The following is an 18,620-nucleotide window of genomic DNA, read 5'->3' on the forward strand; positions in this document are numbered from 1 at the left end:
TTTATGGTGTTTTTATAAATGGGGTCCAGGATGGACATTAGGATTGGGTTCTGACTGGATTTGAAGACTTTGTCACCTTTCGAAGGATGCAAGGTGCTAGTGCCAGGCCTGGCTGATCATAAATTTGCAACTCTCTCTTCCTGGATACTTGACCAATCTTGAAATCTTTTGGATGCATTGCACTGTTCACACATTCATGCTAATACCGTATTTTTCGCCCCATAGGACGCACCGACCTATAGGACACACCTAGTTTTTCTGGGGGGAAATAAAGGAATTTTTTTTTAATTTCCCCCCCAGGTGCGCTGTGCTAATCCCGAAGCTTGGGGCGTGCGGACTTCATGCGGCTCTCCCATGGCTAGCGGAGCGCTGCGCTAATCCCGAAGCTTCGGGCGTGCTGAGTTCAGCACGCCCCAAGCTTCTGGGCGCCAGCAAGGTCTCCGCTAGCCGCAGGAGAGCCGGGCGACTTCGCGCGGCTCTCCCACGGCTAGCGGAGCGCTGCACTAATCCCGAAGCTTGGGGCGTGTGGAGCTCAGCGCGCCCCAAGCTTCTGTGCGCCGGCAAGGTCTCTGCTAGCCCTGGGAGAGCAGGGCGACTTCGCATGGCTTTCCCACGGCTAGTGGAACGCTGCACTAATCCTGAAGCTTGGGGCGTGCGGAGTTCAGTGCGCCCCAAGCTTCTGGGTGCCACGTCTGCTCTCCCACGTCTAGCGGAGTGCTGCACTAATCCCGAAGCTTGGGGCGTGTGGAGCTCAGCGCGCCCCAAGCTTCTGGGTGCAGGCAAGCTCTCTGCTAGCCCTGGGAGAGCTGGGTCTCCCACGGCTAGCGGATAGCTTCCTGAAGCCTGGAGAGCGAGAGGGGTCAGTGCGCACCGACCCCCCTCGCTCTCCAGGCTTCAGCGAAAGCCTGCATTCGCCCCATAGGACGCACACACATTTCCCCTTCATTTTTGGAGGGGGAAAAGTGCATCCTATAGGGCGAAAAATACGGTAACTTGGTGACTGTAATACAATAGAACAGGATGTCTCTTCACCAGCAAAGAGAAGAGCTCATTTCTTCTTAAAAAGCACAACAGAATGTCAAGATATCCTTACAAAACTTTGCTTTACATGATTATACTTATGGTCAGAAGGTAGTACAAGTATGCTTGTCATCCCGTGCAATGGGATTTAAGCAGCCGAAGTGTGTGCAGCCCTCCAGTCTGTATGAGCACAGCAGAAGTTAAGTCATCTCTACCCTTCAATAACTTTTACAGAAAATACAAAATTTTGCTCCTGTTGAATTCAGTTTAAAATAACTAATGTAGAAGGATTTCAGCCTAAAACAGTTTAACCCTGTTTTGTTGAATGCTCCATGGATCCTTCTTGGTATTAGTAAAGATTTCCAAGTCTACATCAACATTTGCCTAAATAAGGTATTACTGTTACTGTTAATTGGCCTGTATAAAAATCTTATTGAACTGCATTGTTGCTTTAACAAAAATTTGATGCACTCTTTGCTGTCTCCATTCAGCAGCTATGCTTAAGTTACCGTCAACAGGGATAGAGTGCTGCACTCTACAGAAACCCTTTATCTCTAGGCAAACAAACGTTTGGCTGTTTTTCATTAAATTATACATGTCCATAAAGCCACAGACTTAAAATATTACAGCTCCTTCGAGAAAGAGGTTATTCACTCGAGATTATGTACACACACACTTTTGTTTGGGCTAGAAAGAAAAAGTATGTTTTTTTTGATACTTATATTCTTATTTTTAGTAAACATACAGACACATACTCGCAGACACAGGCAAATAGAGTACTACTATGGAAGTAGGCTTATGTAAATCCTCTACTGAACATTCAGTTTGTGGATGACAATATTCAATGCAAAGTCAGACTTTCTGCAGCCTGGTGAAAATGTAACATTTTGGTGAAGATGGCAAGAAAATATTAACAGGGGGCTATTACAAAGGGAGCAAAAGGAAATGAAATGCTTTGCATTTAGTAATGCCGTGTCCTGTTTTCTGTTTTGGTTCCAGGTCCTGCTTGCTATTTGACTCAAGAAACGCCAATGAATGTTTGTATCCCAAATGCTTTCAAGCAGCTGGAAGAAAACCCAAATATGAGAATGAAGAGATAAAGCTTCCATCAGCAGGAATGCATGATTGAAAAAGCAACCCAGTTTCCCAGCCCGGAACAGGGTTCTGTCCTTTTGACTGATGCTTCTGCGGTGCAGATGGATTGTAGCATAAGCGCAAACATGGAATTACGAAGAGCCTCCAGTCCTCACAAGATGAACAAGAGTGATATGAATGCAAACAAGTCTGTGCTGCACAGCTGCTGCATCTGTGGCAAAAGTTTTCCTTTCCAGAGCTCACTCTCGCAGCACATGAGGAAGCACACAGGGGAGAAGCCATACAAGTGTCCTTATTGTGACCACAGAGCTTCCCAAAAGGGCAACTTGAAGATTCACATCCGGAGTCACAGGACAGGCACTATTAGTCAGGGGAATGAAGTGGAGCTGGGAGGAGAAGCACAGCTCAGTGAGATGAGAGTATCTGAAGGCCTTGATGGTTGCACTAGCCCTACCAAAAGCACCTCTGCCTGCAACAAGATATTGAACGGAGCAACTCCCAAAGAAGAAGGCAAGATCTTGCTCAGGAGCAGCAGGAAAGAGTCCTCAGAAGAAGCACCAGTTGCAGAAGATGTTAAGTTATGTACTTTTCCTTGTACCTTCTGCAAAAACAAGTTTGAAGGTAAGAAAGAGTTGGAGCAGCACATACACCAGGTCCACAAACCTTTCAAATGCAGGCTGTGCAACTACATGACGTTAAGAGAGGAGACTCTGCTAAACCACATAGAAAGAGACCACATCACCACTCAGATTCCAAACGGGGAAACATACAATGCCGAGAACTGCAAGGCTGAGTCGAGTGCAGGAGAGTTTCCTTGCGAAGTCTGTGGGCAGGCTTTTAGTCAAACCTGGTTCCTCAAAGCTCACATGAAAAAGCATAGAGGGTCTTTTGACCACGGATGCCACATCTGTGGCAGGAAATTTAAAGAGCCCTGGTTTCTCAAAAACCACATGAAATCCCATGGCCCAAAATCTGGGAGCAAAAACAAGCCAAAAAATGATTCGGAGCCTATAGCCACTATTAATGATGTCGTTCAAGAAGAGATTATTGTGACTGGTTTGTCCCTGTATGAAATTTGTACAAAGTGTGGAAACCTGTTTACAAATATGGAAAGCCTAAAAGCACACAATTCTGTACATTGCAAGTCTCAAGGAGCCCGCAGTGAACATAGAGTTGATAGGCTAGTTGACGGGGACCCCCCTGTTGCAAAGCAGTTTTTCTTCCAGTATCTGAAACTAAGGCCATCTGTAGGGACTGATGGCACTCCAAGGGGCCATTCAGGAAAAAGAGTAGCTGAGCTGGATCCAGTCAATAGTTACCAGGCCTGGCATCTGGCTACCAAAGGAAAAGTTGCAGAGCCTTCTGAGTACGTGAAGTATTTAGGATGGGACGAAGTCCTGGCAGATGCTGACGTCACTTACGACAGGGACAAAAGGGAATATATTCTCGTCAGCCAAGAGAAGCGCAAACAAGAGCAGGACTCCTCCAGCTCGTCCAGCAATCCGAAAAAGAAGAATTGTACTAGTGGGCGTTCGGAAAAAAGCAGCCACGTGCAGTCGGGAGACAGCTGCATGCTTAGCCAAGAAGACCTGGAGTATAGGCCGTCCTCGCGCCAGAGCAGAAGGGTGTCTCAGAACAAGTCCACAGAGTGCTTTGAGTGTGGCAAGATCTTCCGCACTTATCACCAAATGGTACTTCATTCCCGTGTGCACAGGAAAGACCGCAGAAGCTGCAGTGAAGGGGTGGCGGCCGCTCAGCAAGATCGGTATAGATCAAATAGTGAGGATGGTGACTCTGGGTCTGCCAGTGGACCGAGCACACCAAGTTCTGCTTCTGGCCCAGATGATTCCGTCACCTCTGGAGTGGGTGAGGAGGGGCTCGAGGATAGTTCAGAGGAAGGAACGCAAGAGCCACCCCCACGTAAGTGTCTGCAATTTTTTTTAACAACTTCCTTTCCCCATTTTGGTATTTTGCTTCCTTTCTTGCGATGCCAGAAGAGCTGTTTCTTGAGCTTTTCAAATACCTTTGACAGGTAAAGTAGGAAACATTGAGTATCCCTCGGAGTTGTTGCTGGAACGCAACTCATAGAATCATAGAATTGTAGAGTCAGAAGGTACACCAAGGGTCATTTAGTCTAACTAATCTCAGGAATCTCAGCTAAAGCATCCATGAAAGACAGCCACCCATATCATATCATCCCTTCCCTTTGGCCATGCTGGCTGGGGCTGATGGAAGCTCTATCCAGATTAAATTAGTTGAACCTAGGTCCTGTTGAAATGTGGAAACATTGTGGAATGTTAGTCATGATTAATGTAAGCGACATTTGGTTCCCAACTTAGTCTGACTCCAACTTCCAATGCCTTTAACCTCACTATAGGTTTTCATTTAAGTGGTCGCCTTCAAATTCAACAAACATACCCACAGAGAGCAGTGTGGGAACCACTTGCATTCGGTGTGATTCCAGGCTATTGGGGAACATGCACAAGTCATCCATAAGTTAAAAAACAAAGAATGCCGTTTCAGTAGATTTTTCCCACCAGATGAGCACAGTCCCTCTCGGTGAGATGTGAACTGGGTGAGAAAGACCTGTCTAACTGGCCTCACCCACATAGCTACTTATCCTGCCTGGTGCATTGAACTGTACCAGCACTGCTGTGTGTCTCTCTGAAAAGGACCTTGTATATGATTAAATGTACCAAGGTTCCTGATTTGGAAAAATTATTATTCTTGAATCCTCAACTTAAAATGGGATGGTTTCCAACCATAGGGAATGGCAAGTAGCTGGAATGGGGGCTTGCTGATCCTTCTCTCTTCTCATTTGCAGTTTAGCTTCTGCTTCTTGCTTACAAATCCAAGATTTGAAGCCACTATGTAGTAGCTACTTTGACTGTGCTAAGAAACCATGGCATTAATTCTTGCCTGGAGAATCAGTCATATGTAAATCTTACACAGGAAATTGTAGCATGCCTTTGTTGAATTTGCCTGGTTTTTATTTTTTTAATGAACTAAATGGACATGATGGCAGCAACCCTGAGTTGTTTCCTTTAAAAAATAAAGAAAGAGTAGTTAAAATATAGAAAAGGGAGGTGGGAATATGTGTCCATGATTCCATTTTAGAGCACCCCTTTAATAGGCATTCAACACTGCTATCATTATAGCAAATGGGTTGTGCTGTCGCAATGTATCATTAGATTCTTAGAAGTGTTGGTTTGAATCCAGTTTCATTTATGTCAAAAGATTTAGGAAGCATATTTAGGATGCCAGTGCCTCTGAACGATATCATGGTCTTTGTTATCAGTTAATGTGTATCACCACATACAGGATATCTTGTTCCCATTTATGCAATACTCTTCTTGATTCAATAATTGGTGGCAGTCCTGTTTTGCTGATGTAACCTAAAGCACTCAGATTGCCTAACAATTATCAATGAGAGAAGTGTGCATTCTTCCCCCCCCCCCTCTCTCTCTCGGTACTGTGCCTTCAAAAGTTGTTCGAAAAACTTGAAAGGATGTAATTAATCTCTCTGGATTACTGCAGTCCTCAGAGTCTGATTCTGGTTAAATGGAACAAGTTATTCTCCAAATAGAAGCAATGTAAATATTTGAAGAAACACTACTGTGACTGCTTTTGTACAATGTTGTTTTATTAGTTTGCATTGTTTATTTCTCTTTGTTTATAAGGCTCTCTTAGATTCTAAGAGAAGAGAATTTCTTTCCTACAAGTTGTTTATATTTTTGTTTTTGGTTAAACAGTGCTTTCCTACTGACATTTTTGTCCCCTGAGAGTTGGCTGATTAGAGTTTTGAGAGTTTTAGCCTGCTGTTAGGAGCTTCGTTGTAGTAATCAGCACAGTTCAGAACAAAATTTATATAACACTGACTGTAGCTATATTGAAGAGCAATTCACACATTGGCCTGGTTCACATGCCAAATTAAACCTTAATTATAAACAAACTGTGCTTTAATGTGGATGAACAGCATGCTGGTGCATGCTGCCAAAAAGTTCTACTCCTCGCCAAAGTCTGGCTTGTCACGGTCTTCGAAAACTTGTCCTACTGTTTTGTTTCTCTCCAAAGCGAGACACAAGTGATAACCAAGGTTTGTGCTTGTGGTTTGTTGGAGAAAGCAAAGCACGAGCTGTATTCATGTGCCACAACAAGCCAGACCCTGGTTTGTCATCCAGCAGGGGGGTGGTAGCAGGAAGAAGAGAGGAGCAGAGTAAGAACTTTTCAGTGGTACACACCAGCATGCTGCTTGTGTACAGTAAACCATGGCTTGCTTTTAAAACTAAGGTTAATAAAGAACAGAAATCAATCAGAACCCTTGAGGGAGTGCACATGTATCACGCTCCATTTGCAGACATGTGTTTGTCACATGTGTGTACCTTAAATTGTATCTGTGAAATCTTATATTCCTTTAAATTAATTGAAGTAGGTCTACTCTTCCATGTTGCCTGATGTTGGATAGAATCCACAAGTTATAGAATGATTTAAACACTAAAAACAGCAGTAGAAGGTTTCTGAACTGTAGCAACATTGGTGTTGCCTAACATGCCTCATGCTGTTTGCATAAGCTCATATTTACTAGCATCAGCAATTAAGGGTATGATGTATTTATGCTAAAATTAGTTGTTAAACTAACCTGTTCTACCAAACTAAATGAATGTGACTACGAAAGGCATTACCTTATTTAAGCCTTTCTGTCACAATCATAGATCATTTTAAGAACCAGTTCTTATGAAAAAGCAATCACCAATGAGCAAAATAGATTCCCCCCCCTTCCCTCTTTCTTTTAAATGTAGGGCTTCACTTCACAAATGAATTAGCTGGAATTCAGTGAGATATAGTGGGTTCATTGGTTTGTCAGCCAGACTGTGTGTTGCCAAAGTGTTTTAAGGGCAAAACAGAGGATAAAATGCTGCTGTTATAGAGTGAAGAGAACCTCTGAGGCACACGGATTGATAATTTATTCAGTTTAGCCCAGTGTGTTTTGATTATAGTCTTTGTTAGGGGCACACTCATGTTTTGCATGTTGCCAGGTGATAGAGAAATCACTCCACAGCACGCAGAAAACTCAGAATCCCTATGCCCATATTACTTGTGTGTAGACCAGCAGCCTTTTAAGTAAGGACTCAGCTAGGTAAAGGTAAAGGGACCCCTGACCATTTGGTCCAGTCGTGGCCGACTCTGGGGTTGGGGCGCTCATCTCGCTTTATTGGCTGAGGGAGCCGGCGTACAGCTTTTGGGTCATGTGGCTATCATGACTAAGCCGCTTCTGGCGAACCAGAGCAGCGCACGGAAACGCCATTTACCTTCCTGCTGGAGTGGTACCTATTTATCTACTTGCACTTTGACGTGCTTTCGAACTGTTAGGAGCAGGGACCAAGCAATGAGAGCTCACCCCGTTGCGGGGATTCGAACTGCCAACCTTCTGATCGGCAAATCCTAGGCTCTGTTGTTTAACCCACAGTGCTACCCGCATCCCTTCAAGGACCCAGCTATACAGCTGCAAATAAAATGTTTTAAGTGTGCTTTAATTGCAGTATACAATGTGACACTAGATGGCAATGGTGAGCCTTATGGAAAATTCAATGCATTTTTAAAAACACTTTTAAAAAAGCATTTTCAGACCATTTTTATATGTGTGTAGATTCCACCTAAGTTGTGAGCTGAGGCACGCTTTGAGCCCTCACCTTCAGCATAGCACCTGCTTCTTTGCAGCCACCGTATGCTGCACACAGTTGTGTGAGAATCGACAAGCGAGCTCCTACAAGAGTTTTTGCAAGATTGGGACACCTGTATTACCACGTGTCTCTTCATGTGAGCAGGAACTTGCATGCTGAGGTTCCTACACAGAATCGCGAACAGCATCTGTGTTTTACATAAGTAAACACAATGTCAGTGGCAGGGCTAAAAGTATGGCCCCATTCCCTACTCATTGCGTTGTTGCCTTACACGTGAGCTACATGTGCTACAGGCTAGCGTGTTTTTTTATTTTACAGTAGCCCCAATTAAGATTGTAATTAAATGCATTGGTCTGAATCTCCTATATATTTTGGAAAGCTGTTTGTCCGTTCCCTTAAGATATTTTGATGAAATTTTGCATGATGGTTCCTGAGATCAGTAAGCTCATCTTTATTCTAAATTTGGAGACAGTTGGGTGTCTTTTTGAATGGCGATGGTGTGCTGTACTTTTCAAAACTGCACTGATTTTTTGGGGTTTCCTAGAATTCCTGAGCAACTCCGAGTATGAGGCTGCTAGTAAACTCTTAATTACGTGCACATCATACTCTTTCTTGCTCCTTCATTGCATTTGCTATTTCTGTTTCATCTTAACCAAACAGTTCCACCAAAGTCTCCCCCTCCCTCATATTTAATTTTATCATAAGGCTTTGTGATGTGAAACCTGCTGTTGAGGTTTCCTCGTTAACGAACAAGCAAGTGTTTCTAGCTGTTGACCTTTTCACAGCGAAAGGAAAACTCATTTTGTAATTAGAGATGCAATAAGTTGAATCTGTACACCTGACATTTCTAGAAAAATCTTAGTTTGGAACAATCTTTAGTGGTCATAAAGTGGTCTTTAAGTGTTGTTTTAGTCAGAATTGTTGAATTTTATTTGCCCTCCTCTCCAACCTGAGCTGTAGTTCACTGTGAGTTCATTGACTCCTTCTGTGTGCAGGTAACACTTGGGTATATTATGCCAGGGATATTTTTTTTTTCTTATGCTCTTAAGGTGTTGCTGAGGTTCCACCTGCGGGTTTCCCACATGTGTCTGGGTGGCCACAGTGAGAACATTAGCCTGACCCAACAGGCTCCTCTTTATTGTATGGATGACGGTGCACGTATGCCATTTTGCCACCATTTTTTTGAAAAAACCAACAACAACATTTTGCTAGTAATTTTAATAAACACAATACAAACAATTCAATACATTTAAATGAGTCCCAGAGAGAAAGAAAGAAAGTGGAAGGAAAGAGAGGCAAAAACTATATATTGCATCACAGTCAATTTTGGTTTTATGAAGGGATCATGACACCTTCTATATTAATTTTAGTATACTTCAAATTTATAACAACCAGATATTATAACAGAAATGTTAGGGAATGGAAGAAGTCAGGAATGGTCCCTATTCCTGCAAAAGCTGGTGGCTGAGACCTTTCATGCTCTTTCTTGTTTGTATAATAAGTAAAAACAGACCATATACGGAAGAAGGTGTCCTTTTTTACCTTGTCAGTGCTCAAATCTGAGCCTGTGTAGTAACTTTCCCTCACCATTTTTGTACTCTTTGGTTGTATGTGTCTTCCCTTCTGGGCTTCAAAGTACATCCATTGTTCTTCCCTTGTAGCTGTGGTCCATATGTCCTTGACTCCCTGGCGTAATGTGAATACTGTATAGGATTGATTTGCCTGCCTATTGAGATTTAACACCACTTGACTGCATTTTAGGGACCTGTTTGCGTTTTTTTTGTAGTGGGGTTGGGATTGGGTCCAGGACAAAGCCAGAGAAGTAACACTTGAGTTACTGGGAACTCAATCTGTTTAAACGACTACCAGCACAAGTAGTTAAATTCAGAGTCACCGGGAGACATGCCTAGGTTTCAATTCAGCTTGTATTTCCCTCAGGTTGGCATTTGCCTTTAGGGCTTAATTATGTAGGTAGCACATGATTACTCAAGTTAGTCAAAATGTGCTAACTCAGGTGTGTTAACATGTTGAAGTAGATATGCTGACTCCAATCCAAAGCTTCATGTCAGTGCCAGATCAGTGCAAGCTAGTGGAACTGCATGAGTAGAGTTGTCTTGCATGTTGAAATCAATGGAAAAATCATTACTTAAGACGGGACTTGCAGGTTTGCATGTGAGCTCCTTCATCCGTATGGGGCTCTTTAGTTGACACCATAGAAGTGTCTTATTCTCTTGAGTCCTGTTGCAACTCTGGACTCATCTGGAAGCAGCCTTTTGAAGCTGTTATTCATAGATCATGTATAATTGAGAAGAGGAGTCTCTCTCTCTCTCTCTCTCTCTCTCTCTCTCTCTCTCTCTCTCTCTCTCCCCCCCCTCTCTCTCACTCACACACACGCCCCTTCCATTCATTTGTGGTTGTCTAGTTTATCATTTTTGGAGGTGATGGGAAATGCTTTATTTGGTGGCTGCTATAAATAATGGACTTTTAGGAATTACATACTGTTACATATTATTTATATCTTCTATAACTCTATAATTTTAGTTTTAGAATGTTGCTGGCCAAGGCACAACTCATAATTCTTATTTCACAGCTTTGTAGGTTTGCTTAAAAATACAGTTGAGTTTTCTGTCCAGGACTGGAGTACGTCTCCCCACCACGTATTTGTGGGCATACAAGTCTGGAATAAATATTCAAAATATTTAGGAACTGACGTATCCAGCTGCCTGCAATTTTTCTATATAAAAGCACGCACACACACTTCAACGTGTGTTATATATATAGTGTGAGTTTTCTTCTAACTATCTGCACTCTCGTCCATTCAGCCCTAACTATGGTTTGCCTTTGTTTTAGTATGTGCACTGGGTCATCTTGTGCTTTTTTGCTTCATTTCTCAGTAGATTATCTATAACAACAAAATGAAATATAGGTCGCTGTACAATATTCTGAATTCTGAACATTTTAGTGTTAGGGGGCTTTGTAAGATCGTCTGAAGATTGAGAAGATTTGTGGCATCTAATTAAACATATGCAATTTCCCCCTGTACCTTCTGAAGTATTCCCAGATACTATAATTGGAATATGTTGCTTTTGATGGAGTACATTTATTGTGTGCTGTATTGTTTTCTATTGCATTGACTTATTGTGCACTGCCTTGGTGTTATTTTAATGAGAGGTGATAAATAAATATTGTAAATAAATAAATTTAGACATGCATTTTCAGGCTGACAGAGATATGATTTGTCTATTGTTAGGATTTGAAAAATTCCATTTCTAATGCAGCCCTGCATTACTGCTATTTTGAATGATGCTAAGACTCAGGGATCCCTGACACACATAGACAGAGCATGCAAGCAATAAAAATCTTATGATTCTCCTATGAAAATGTGTGGAATTTAAACACTCCTAACTTTCTGTGGATTATGCTTAGGGTTTTAGTTAATTCAGAAGGGTATAGGATTCACCATATAACACGACTACTCTTTGTAGCCACGCTGATCCCCCTCCCAGCCCCCAAGAAGTCTGTCTTGTTAAAGAAACAAATAATAAGACTATATTGGGTTTTTCATTACAGCTACAGTGGGGCTACCTCAGCAGATGCTAACAGCTGTTGCTCTGTTTTGTTTTGTTTTTTACTGACCTTGGTTGTCTCTTTCTCTCCCCCTCTTACTGCATTCAATCTCAACTAAAAATGCCTTATAGGAGCCATTAATCACTTAAATCACAAAAAAACCATTCAGCGAGAAAGAGTTCATTTTTATCTTATCCTTACCAAAGCATTTTTAGTGGGAAGAACTAAAAGGACCTTGAAAATATATGCATGTATTTAATGTTTCTTTGGATTTCCTGTACAGGTAGTGTAGGAAACCACACAGAAATATCATCAAGACTGATACAGAAGTAGACTGAATTATGGGAGAGCACCAATATTCTGTTCTCTTTAATATAAGCTCCAACCACTGTTGCTGCTTCTGCATCCGCATCCCTCCACACATTGGTTGAACCCTGGCAACCTGTAGGCTCTTGCATGTAGGTTCTTTGTGTGATTTTAACCCCTGAAACATCAGGGTTGTGTAGGGAACATACACAAGTAGGAATGTTTCTCCTTGATGCAGATGTTCAATTGCCAACTAGATATGGGAAGAGCCATAGCTCAGTTGCTCCAGAAGTCCCTTAAAAAGGAGAGGTTTAGGGAAACACAATATAGATGTGCTCAGTGGAAGACCAATGGCCACATTCTGGTCAAAATGTTGAAAATGCAGTCTCAGATTGTGGACGATATTTAAAGTCAAATGTCCAAAATTCAGGACCAGATTTTGACAGCTAATTCGCAATTTCTGACAGAGCCACAAGCATTTCTGTTGTGATTGACAGCTGACTGCCAAACAGCTGTGAGGCAGAAGAAAATACCTACAACAGTTGTGATTTTCCTTTTATCCTTTTTCCTTTGTCTCCCCACTCTTACATCATAATTTGGGATTATCCTTTTGGTTGTATCTTTGATACAATTTTCATTTTTGCATGCCTCCTCAGTTGGTGGATGTTTGTTTCTGTTTGAGGATTGCCAGATGAAAAAAAAGATGAATGCTTTTGCTCTTGCATAGCTTTAAATGGAGTATTGTGCGAGAGAGGATTTGGTGTCAAAATCTTGCAAGATTTCAGACAAAGTAGAAAAGAGATGTCTGGTTTCTGCCTGAATAATGGTTAGCTGGGGGCAGGCAGGCAGTTCAACACATGCACCCTTCACTTGGACCTACTGGTCTTTAGTAGGTCACTTTTCCTGAGGGCCGAGAGGGATTTTCTTTTTTTTAAAAAAAAAAATGTTTGCCCTGATTGACAAGTGGACAGGTATGTTTGGTTTACATGTTTTGTCACTGTTGTTTCACATTCCCTGGGGTACCCTTTTTAATTAGAAAACTCGCCGAGTGTTGGTTGTTTTTGTAATAGCTGCGTATGGTTTGGTTTCCTCAAAGTCAATGGCAGCCTTACAGTGTCTGAAAACACAGCACATGTTAATTGAATAATGGATTTAATGTCAAATTTCAAATACCAGTCCTGAAACTCAGTTTTTAGCATTTGAATTTCAGTTCCAGCCATCCTAATCTAGCTGAGCCATGGAAATGCCTTGGCTGATTCCATGTAGATTTTAAATGATACTTACATTTCACTCCTTTGGATGCATAGGAATAATATTAAAATAGCACATGATTGTTGCCATGCAATGCATGAGGAAAAGATCCTAAGACTTATGAGTGACTACCACAGTAGGGAGCAAAGATGCCCTCTCTTAATTACCCAAATTAATTCTGAACACATTAGCAGGATTAGTCTTCAAGGACTCTCACATTGTACAAAGGCCAAATGACTCAAATATGAGGAATGAGGTAAGGCAGAGGTGTAGGCCTAATGCTTAGCATTCAGACATCAAAATAATTACTCCGCATTTAGCATTAGCTGAAACCAAGGGTACTGCAATTTGAACAGTATTTTCCCTACTTAAACTGCTGAAAGCTCACTTTACATTTCAGTTTAATTTTAATTCTTCAAATACTGTTTGAATAGATGTGCTGGAAGGGTATGGAGATGCATGGGATTTGACCGTTTCCTCTGATTGTAGATGAAAAGCTCTTACTGTGCTTCCATTTATTCACACTCCCGTTACGTCAGCCCATTAGGATATTGATGCATTATTTATCATTGTAATCATGGTTAGGACAGGACAAGCGTGTTGAAGGTCTGAGTAAAAATGGGTCAGGCCCACACCATTGCCAAGGATGGGGAAAGGTGTAGGTAACTACAGCAGAATATGTTACATAGCAGAGAAACTTGACTCTCGCCATTCTGTCTTTCAGGGCTGATATACACAAAATCCTTTCCCCCCTCTGCCATCCTTTTCCACCACGAACACGCATACACCCCCCCACACTATAAAGGTAAAAGACACCTGCAGAGGTGCATTAGCTCATACAGTCGTACCTCGGCTCCCGAATGCCTTGGGAGTTGAATGTTTCAGCTTGTGAACGATCGAAAACCGGAAGTAAGTGTTCCGATTTTTGAACGTTCTTTCAGAAGCCGAACGTCCAATGGGGCTTCCGCGGCTTCTGATTGGCTGCAGGAGCTTCCTGCAGCCAATCAGGAGCTGTGCTTTGGTTTCTGAACGTTTCAGAAGTCGAACGGACTTCCGGAACGGATTCAGTTCAGCTTCCGAGGTACAACTGTATAGAAAAAGCCCTACTCAGTTTTTGCATCAAGCTTTTCATAAGCTAGTCAGTTTGAGAAAAATCTCTTTAACTCTGGATGGTTTCATTTTATTTTAAGCTTTTGTGATTTTTTGGTTAAAATTTTAAGAGCATAGTAGAAAAAAAATTCTGGATACACTGTTCAAAATTAATATTTCTTCTACTAATTTTGTGCGTGGCAAGGAAACAAGGCTGTCATTTATTACAAGTGTTCTGGAATATTTGTGGACTATCGCAGGTGCATGATCAAGCAGTGGTCTCTGAATGATTGACAGGGTATTTGTATAGAACATAATCTATGATAGCTGTGCAGCTGTAGTTTTACAAATACCTAAAAAACAAATGATAAAAATATTATTTACATTTTTTCTTGCTAGACTTTATTTTTGCATCCCTTTACTTAATGATTCCTCTTTTGATGCCGAACCACATTTTTAGAACTTTTCCTTGTCTGTTAAGTTTTGAGCTTAGCCACAACACAGAAGCCACTTCCAGAACTATAGTGGAATGTAGTGCCAGTTTAGTACTCATTACTGTATTATTTGCTTAAAGATAAAAAATCATTTTGCAAATAATATGGGAATAATAATATGGAAATATTATTTTGCAATTACGGTAATATGGGAATAATAATATGGCACTGCATGCCACTATAGCTTTTACATTGTAAGAAAACTCAATTATAATGTGGAATTAACAGGGGAACTTTGTGAAAATGGAATCAGCTGCCATGTGAATGCAGCCAAAGTTGCATCTCAATTCATGTTTAAAACGAATGAGGACCAGACTTTGGCTTGATATTCTGGTTTGTTAAGTAACCCTAAGTGGCACAGGCCTACGTAAATTATACCTACTCAGTTCCACTCCACTGTCTTAGGAGGCCCGTTGGGAATGGCCAGTAAATAAAGGCTTCTCTCTGTCATTGGCTGAACAAGCTCCAGCTGCCTCAAAGGACTTAGAGGAACCTGGAGTTCTGGTAGGCAATGGCCATTGGCCAACACAAGGAGAGGCCACAGAAGATGGCAGGAAACGCCACTGAGTAATCTTGGCACCATGCGGACACCATGTTATTTCTTTTCCTGATTCTACACTGGAATATGAATATAATTTTATCATTCAGCTCTTTTGTGAACTACTTTGACAGTCTTTTGGAGCTACGAAGGAGGATATCAGTTTTCTAAATATGTAAGTAATGGTAACTGTGGTTAGTTTTTGTCATGTGTGAAGGAGAAGGAGCGGTGTGCAAGCCCAAGGCTCATCTCACAAGTTCATTTTTCAATCACAAAGCTTGCTTTGACATTACTTCTGAACCTGGCCAAAAACACTTGGCTACCAGAAATTGAAAATTGGCATTATTTTATGTAAAGCCATGATTTTCTTATCACATCAGAGTTGGGCTCTGTAATAAAAGGTTTAGGAGATATGTGTTGTTTTTTAATGTTCAACTGATAATGTTTAATTTGTCATTAAAGAATATTGCAGTTCAGTTGCCTTGTTTGGTCCACTCAGTTATAAAATGTACCTTTGCAAAATCCCACTGAAGATGCTCAGTCTGCCAAATTCATTCTAGAGTATAATGTCCTTTGAGATTAATTCTGTACACAAAATATGTTTGCTAAGTATTTATTTGGTCACAGTCCAGCTTTTAGTGTTTGTTTCTGAGACTTCCAAAAGTGGAAGAGGAAATGGAGTGGTATTGTGGATATATATATGCTGTTGGCACATGTTTTACCTATAAATAAGCAAGTGTTTTTATTCTTAAATATAATAAAATTTTGTCATTACTAATCCTGTATGGATTTCACAGGATCAGGAGACCTCTCAAGTTATCTACTCTGGCCTTAACGATAAAATATTGGAAGAATCAACACTGGAAAAAAATCCTCTGTAACAAGTAAACATATTCCTTTAACATTGGAAATATAATTTCTATAACCATTAATAATGGCATACCTAATAACAGTTTAATAATGTGGATACAGCCAAAAAGCTGGCATTTGTTGCATACAGTGTCAGGCAAGGTAACTAATCCTAGAAATCATACATATGGACAAATTAGATTTATGATTATGGTTGAAGTCACAGGGTGGGGTTGCAAAATCAAACTGAGCATCTGCCATTGTATGAATACTATGAAAAACCTGACCTATAACCAGACCAAAGTTTTTGAATTCAAACTGGCACACAGCCAGATATGCACCTTTGCCTTAAAAATGACATGTGGGAAGAATTACTCAATGGTTGCTTGAGATTATTCTAGTATTAAATTGATATTTACATATCAGTGGAGGGAATGCATGATAGCCGCTGTGCAGATCTGTTTGTCTTCCTGCTGATACAAGCACAGAAGATTTAGGAACTGTGTGGGTAGGGGAGTAGGGTGAAATGGCAGGCAATTTTCCTGGCACCGTAGCAGCTAGGGTGCAGAGCTTCCGATGTCTGCCTGTGACCAGTTGGTAGGCTTTTAAGCAAGGCAATTAGCATTGACTGGGTAAATTTCACACTGCGGCATGAGAATAACTGTAGCTACTAGCAGAAAAATCTTATGGTGAGGGAAGGCTCATATATTAACAGTAGGCTGAATATAGGCATACAGTGGTACCTTGGGTTACATACACTTCAGGTTACAGACTCTACTAACCCCGAAATAGTATCTTGGGTTAAGAACTTTGCTTCAGGATGAGAACAGAAATCGTGCTGTGGCGGCGCAGCGGCAGCGGGAGGCCCCATTATCTAAAGTGGTACCTCAGGTGAAGAACAGTTTCAGGTTAAGAACGGACCTCCAGAACGAATTAAGTACTTAACCTGAGGTAGCACTGTACATTCTAAGCATGGTGGATATAGATGAATGAACACACACACACACACACACACACACACACACACACACACACACTTTTCTCATGAAGTGCCACACAACAAATGTGTTCAAGCTACCTTCACTGGCAGGAAACGGTTTTATCTGTCTTCGCTCAGAGAGCACGTGCTTTGAGTGCAGAAGGTCTCAACAGGTCTGCAAGTGGATGGGAGCCGTGCATGACAATTTGCAGAGCTGCTAGTCAGTTTTAAGGTAGATGAGCAATGTATAATTGGGCAGTTATTTCTTTCCCCCAGCTTTTCCTTCAATGGAAAGCATGAGGGAATTTTCTCATGCTTCTTTGTTTCTAATCTGGGAAAAATATACCCATCTTTTTCTTTCCTTCAGTGTAAATTCTCTCTCCTAGCCCATAAAGCTACAGTGGGTCAGCATTTCTATAAGAGCACAAAGAGACTAGATTCCCAAACGGTTTTGTGTTTTTGGTTCTTCAAGCACTGGATTTTTACACACACACAACTTGCTGTAAGTGAATGAAGTGCCTCATGACTCGTGAACCATTGCTAGAAAAGCCGCCTCACAAAGGGGAAAAATATGTTTTTGGGCAAAAGAGGAAATGGGATTAATTTTTCCCATTTCCTTTATGATAAAACTGTTTCAGGCAGTTTTATGTTGGAGAATTAAGTGGCAGAACAATCAGAAGTGGTCTTAATGAAAGGCATTGCCATCATGGATAATTCTAGTCTTCTCATTGTCACATATTCTTGTATTTAACTTACTGTTTTCTATTTGGCTAGTAGGGGCCTTTTGTTTCTTAGCAACCATCTGTTCATCCAGTTTATTCCCCCACCTGAAGTAATCCTTAGTTTAGCATCACAACTGATTACTGTTGAATTGATTATGGGATGACTGGCAGAAGAGGGCAGGGGAAGGCATTTATTTACTTTTCTATTAAGGCATACCTGAAGTTCCTATAAATTTTCACGTTTTGACAGTATGGTTAATGTGAAATCAGAGCTATATTTTATAACATTCTTATTTTATTTTAGCTGGAATAAAAAGAGAACAGTACATTAGAGACTCACTTCTCATTTGTTTTCATGATCAAATTATTTTTTTAAATGTAATTAAAAAAGAAAAAAAATAGTTTCACCAAAAGGTTGAGTAAAAATCAAACCCCAGTAAACCTTATTAAACCTAAAATCTCAACTGGAAATATATATGTTACATGTGGTCTGAAAGATAATTGTATCCCTCTTTTCCTTAAATCAAGCAGTCTTATTCTCTTCAAGACAAAATTTTGGACTACGACCTGGTTCAAATACCTATTTGGCCATGGGGCTTACTGGGTCAGTCACTGTCTCTCAGCCTAATTTACCTCACGGGGTAGCTTTGAGAATAAAATGGGGAGGAGGAAAACCAGGTATGCCACTGTGAGCACATAATGATAAATGCATTAAACAAAAGAGATAAGCCATTTTCCAGAATGTTGGGCTTCTGTGGGGTTGACCTCAGTGACCGTGCTTCTCAGTCTCTGCTTTAAAGCAGAGCCCTAACGGTACAAGTGCCTGCTAGATTTTCTGCTGTTTTAAGTTCAAACCCTCTTATGTGATTGGGGAAAATAGCAACTGTCACATTGAGGCAGCTTAATCTAGAACGAGGGACTGACTGGCTTTATCTACTGCTTTCTGGCAGCTAACTGTCATTAGGTCTGAGCCACCTGCTGCTTATGACCATTGTCACTTGGCCAAATGTATATTGTCCTCTTACAGTC

The 18,620-nt window shown here is 41.1% G+C and overlaps 1 protein-coding gene across 3 annotated transcripts in view; it reads left to right on the forward strand.

Annotated features, from left to right (window-relative positions):
* The window catches only part of ZNF516 (zinc finger protein 516), a 121,879-nt gene that overhangs the window by 52,745 nt on the left and 50,514 nt on the right, over window positions 1–18,620 (forward strand). For all 3 annotated transcript variants that reach the window (XM_081205777.1, XM_081205776.1, XM_081205778.1), the window contains exon 2: window positions 2,020–4,035. In XM_081205777.1, the coding sequence (XP_081061903.1) occupies window positions 2,142–4,035 (1,894 nt within the window). In that variant the 5' untranslated portion in view covers window positions 2,020–2,141. The remainder of the gene's footprint in view (window positions 1–2,019; window positions 4,036–18,620) is intronic.

The sequence above is a fragment of the Podarcis bocagei genome (genome assembly GCF_964188305.1).
Source record: "Podarcis bocagei genome assembly, chromosome: 8".
NCBI classification, from domain to species: Eukaryota; Metazoa; Chordata; class Lepidosauria; order Squamata; family Lacertidae; genus Podarcis; species Podarcis bocagei.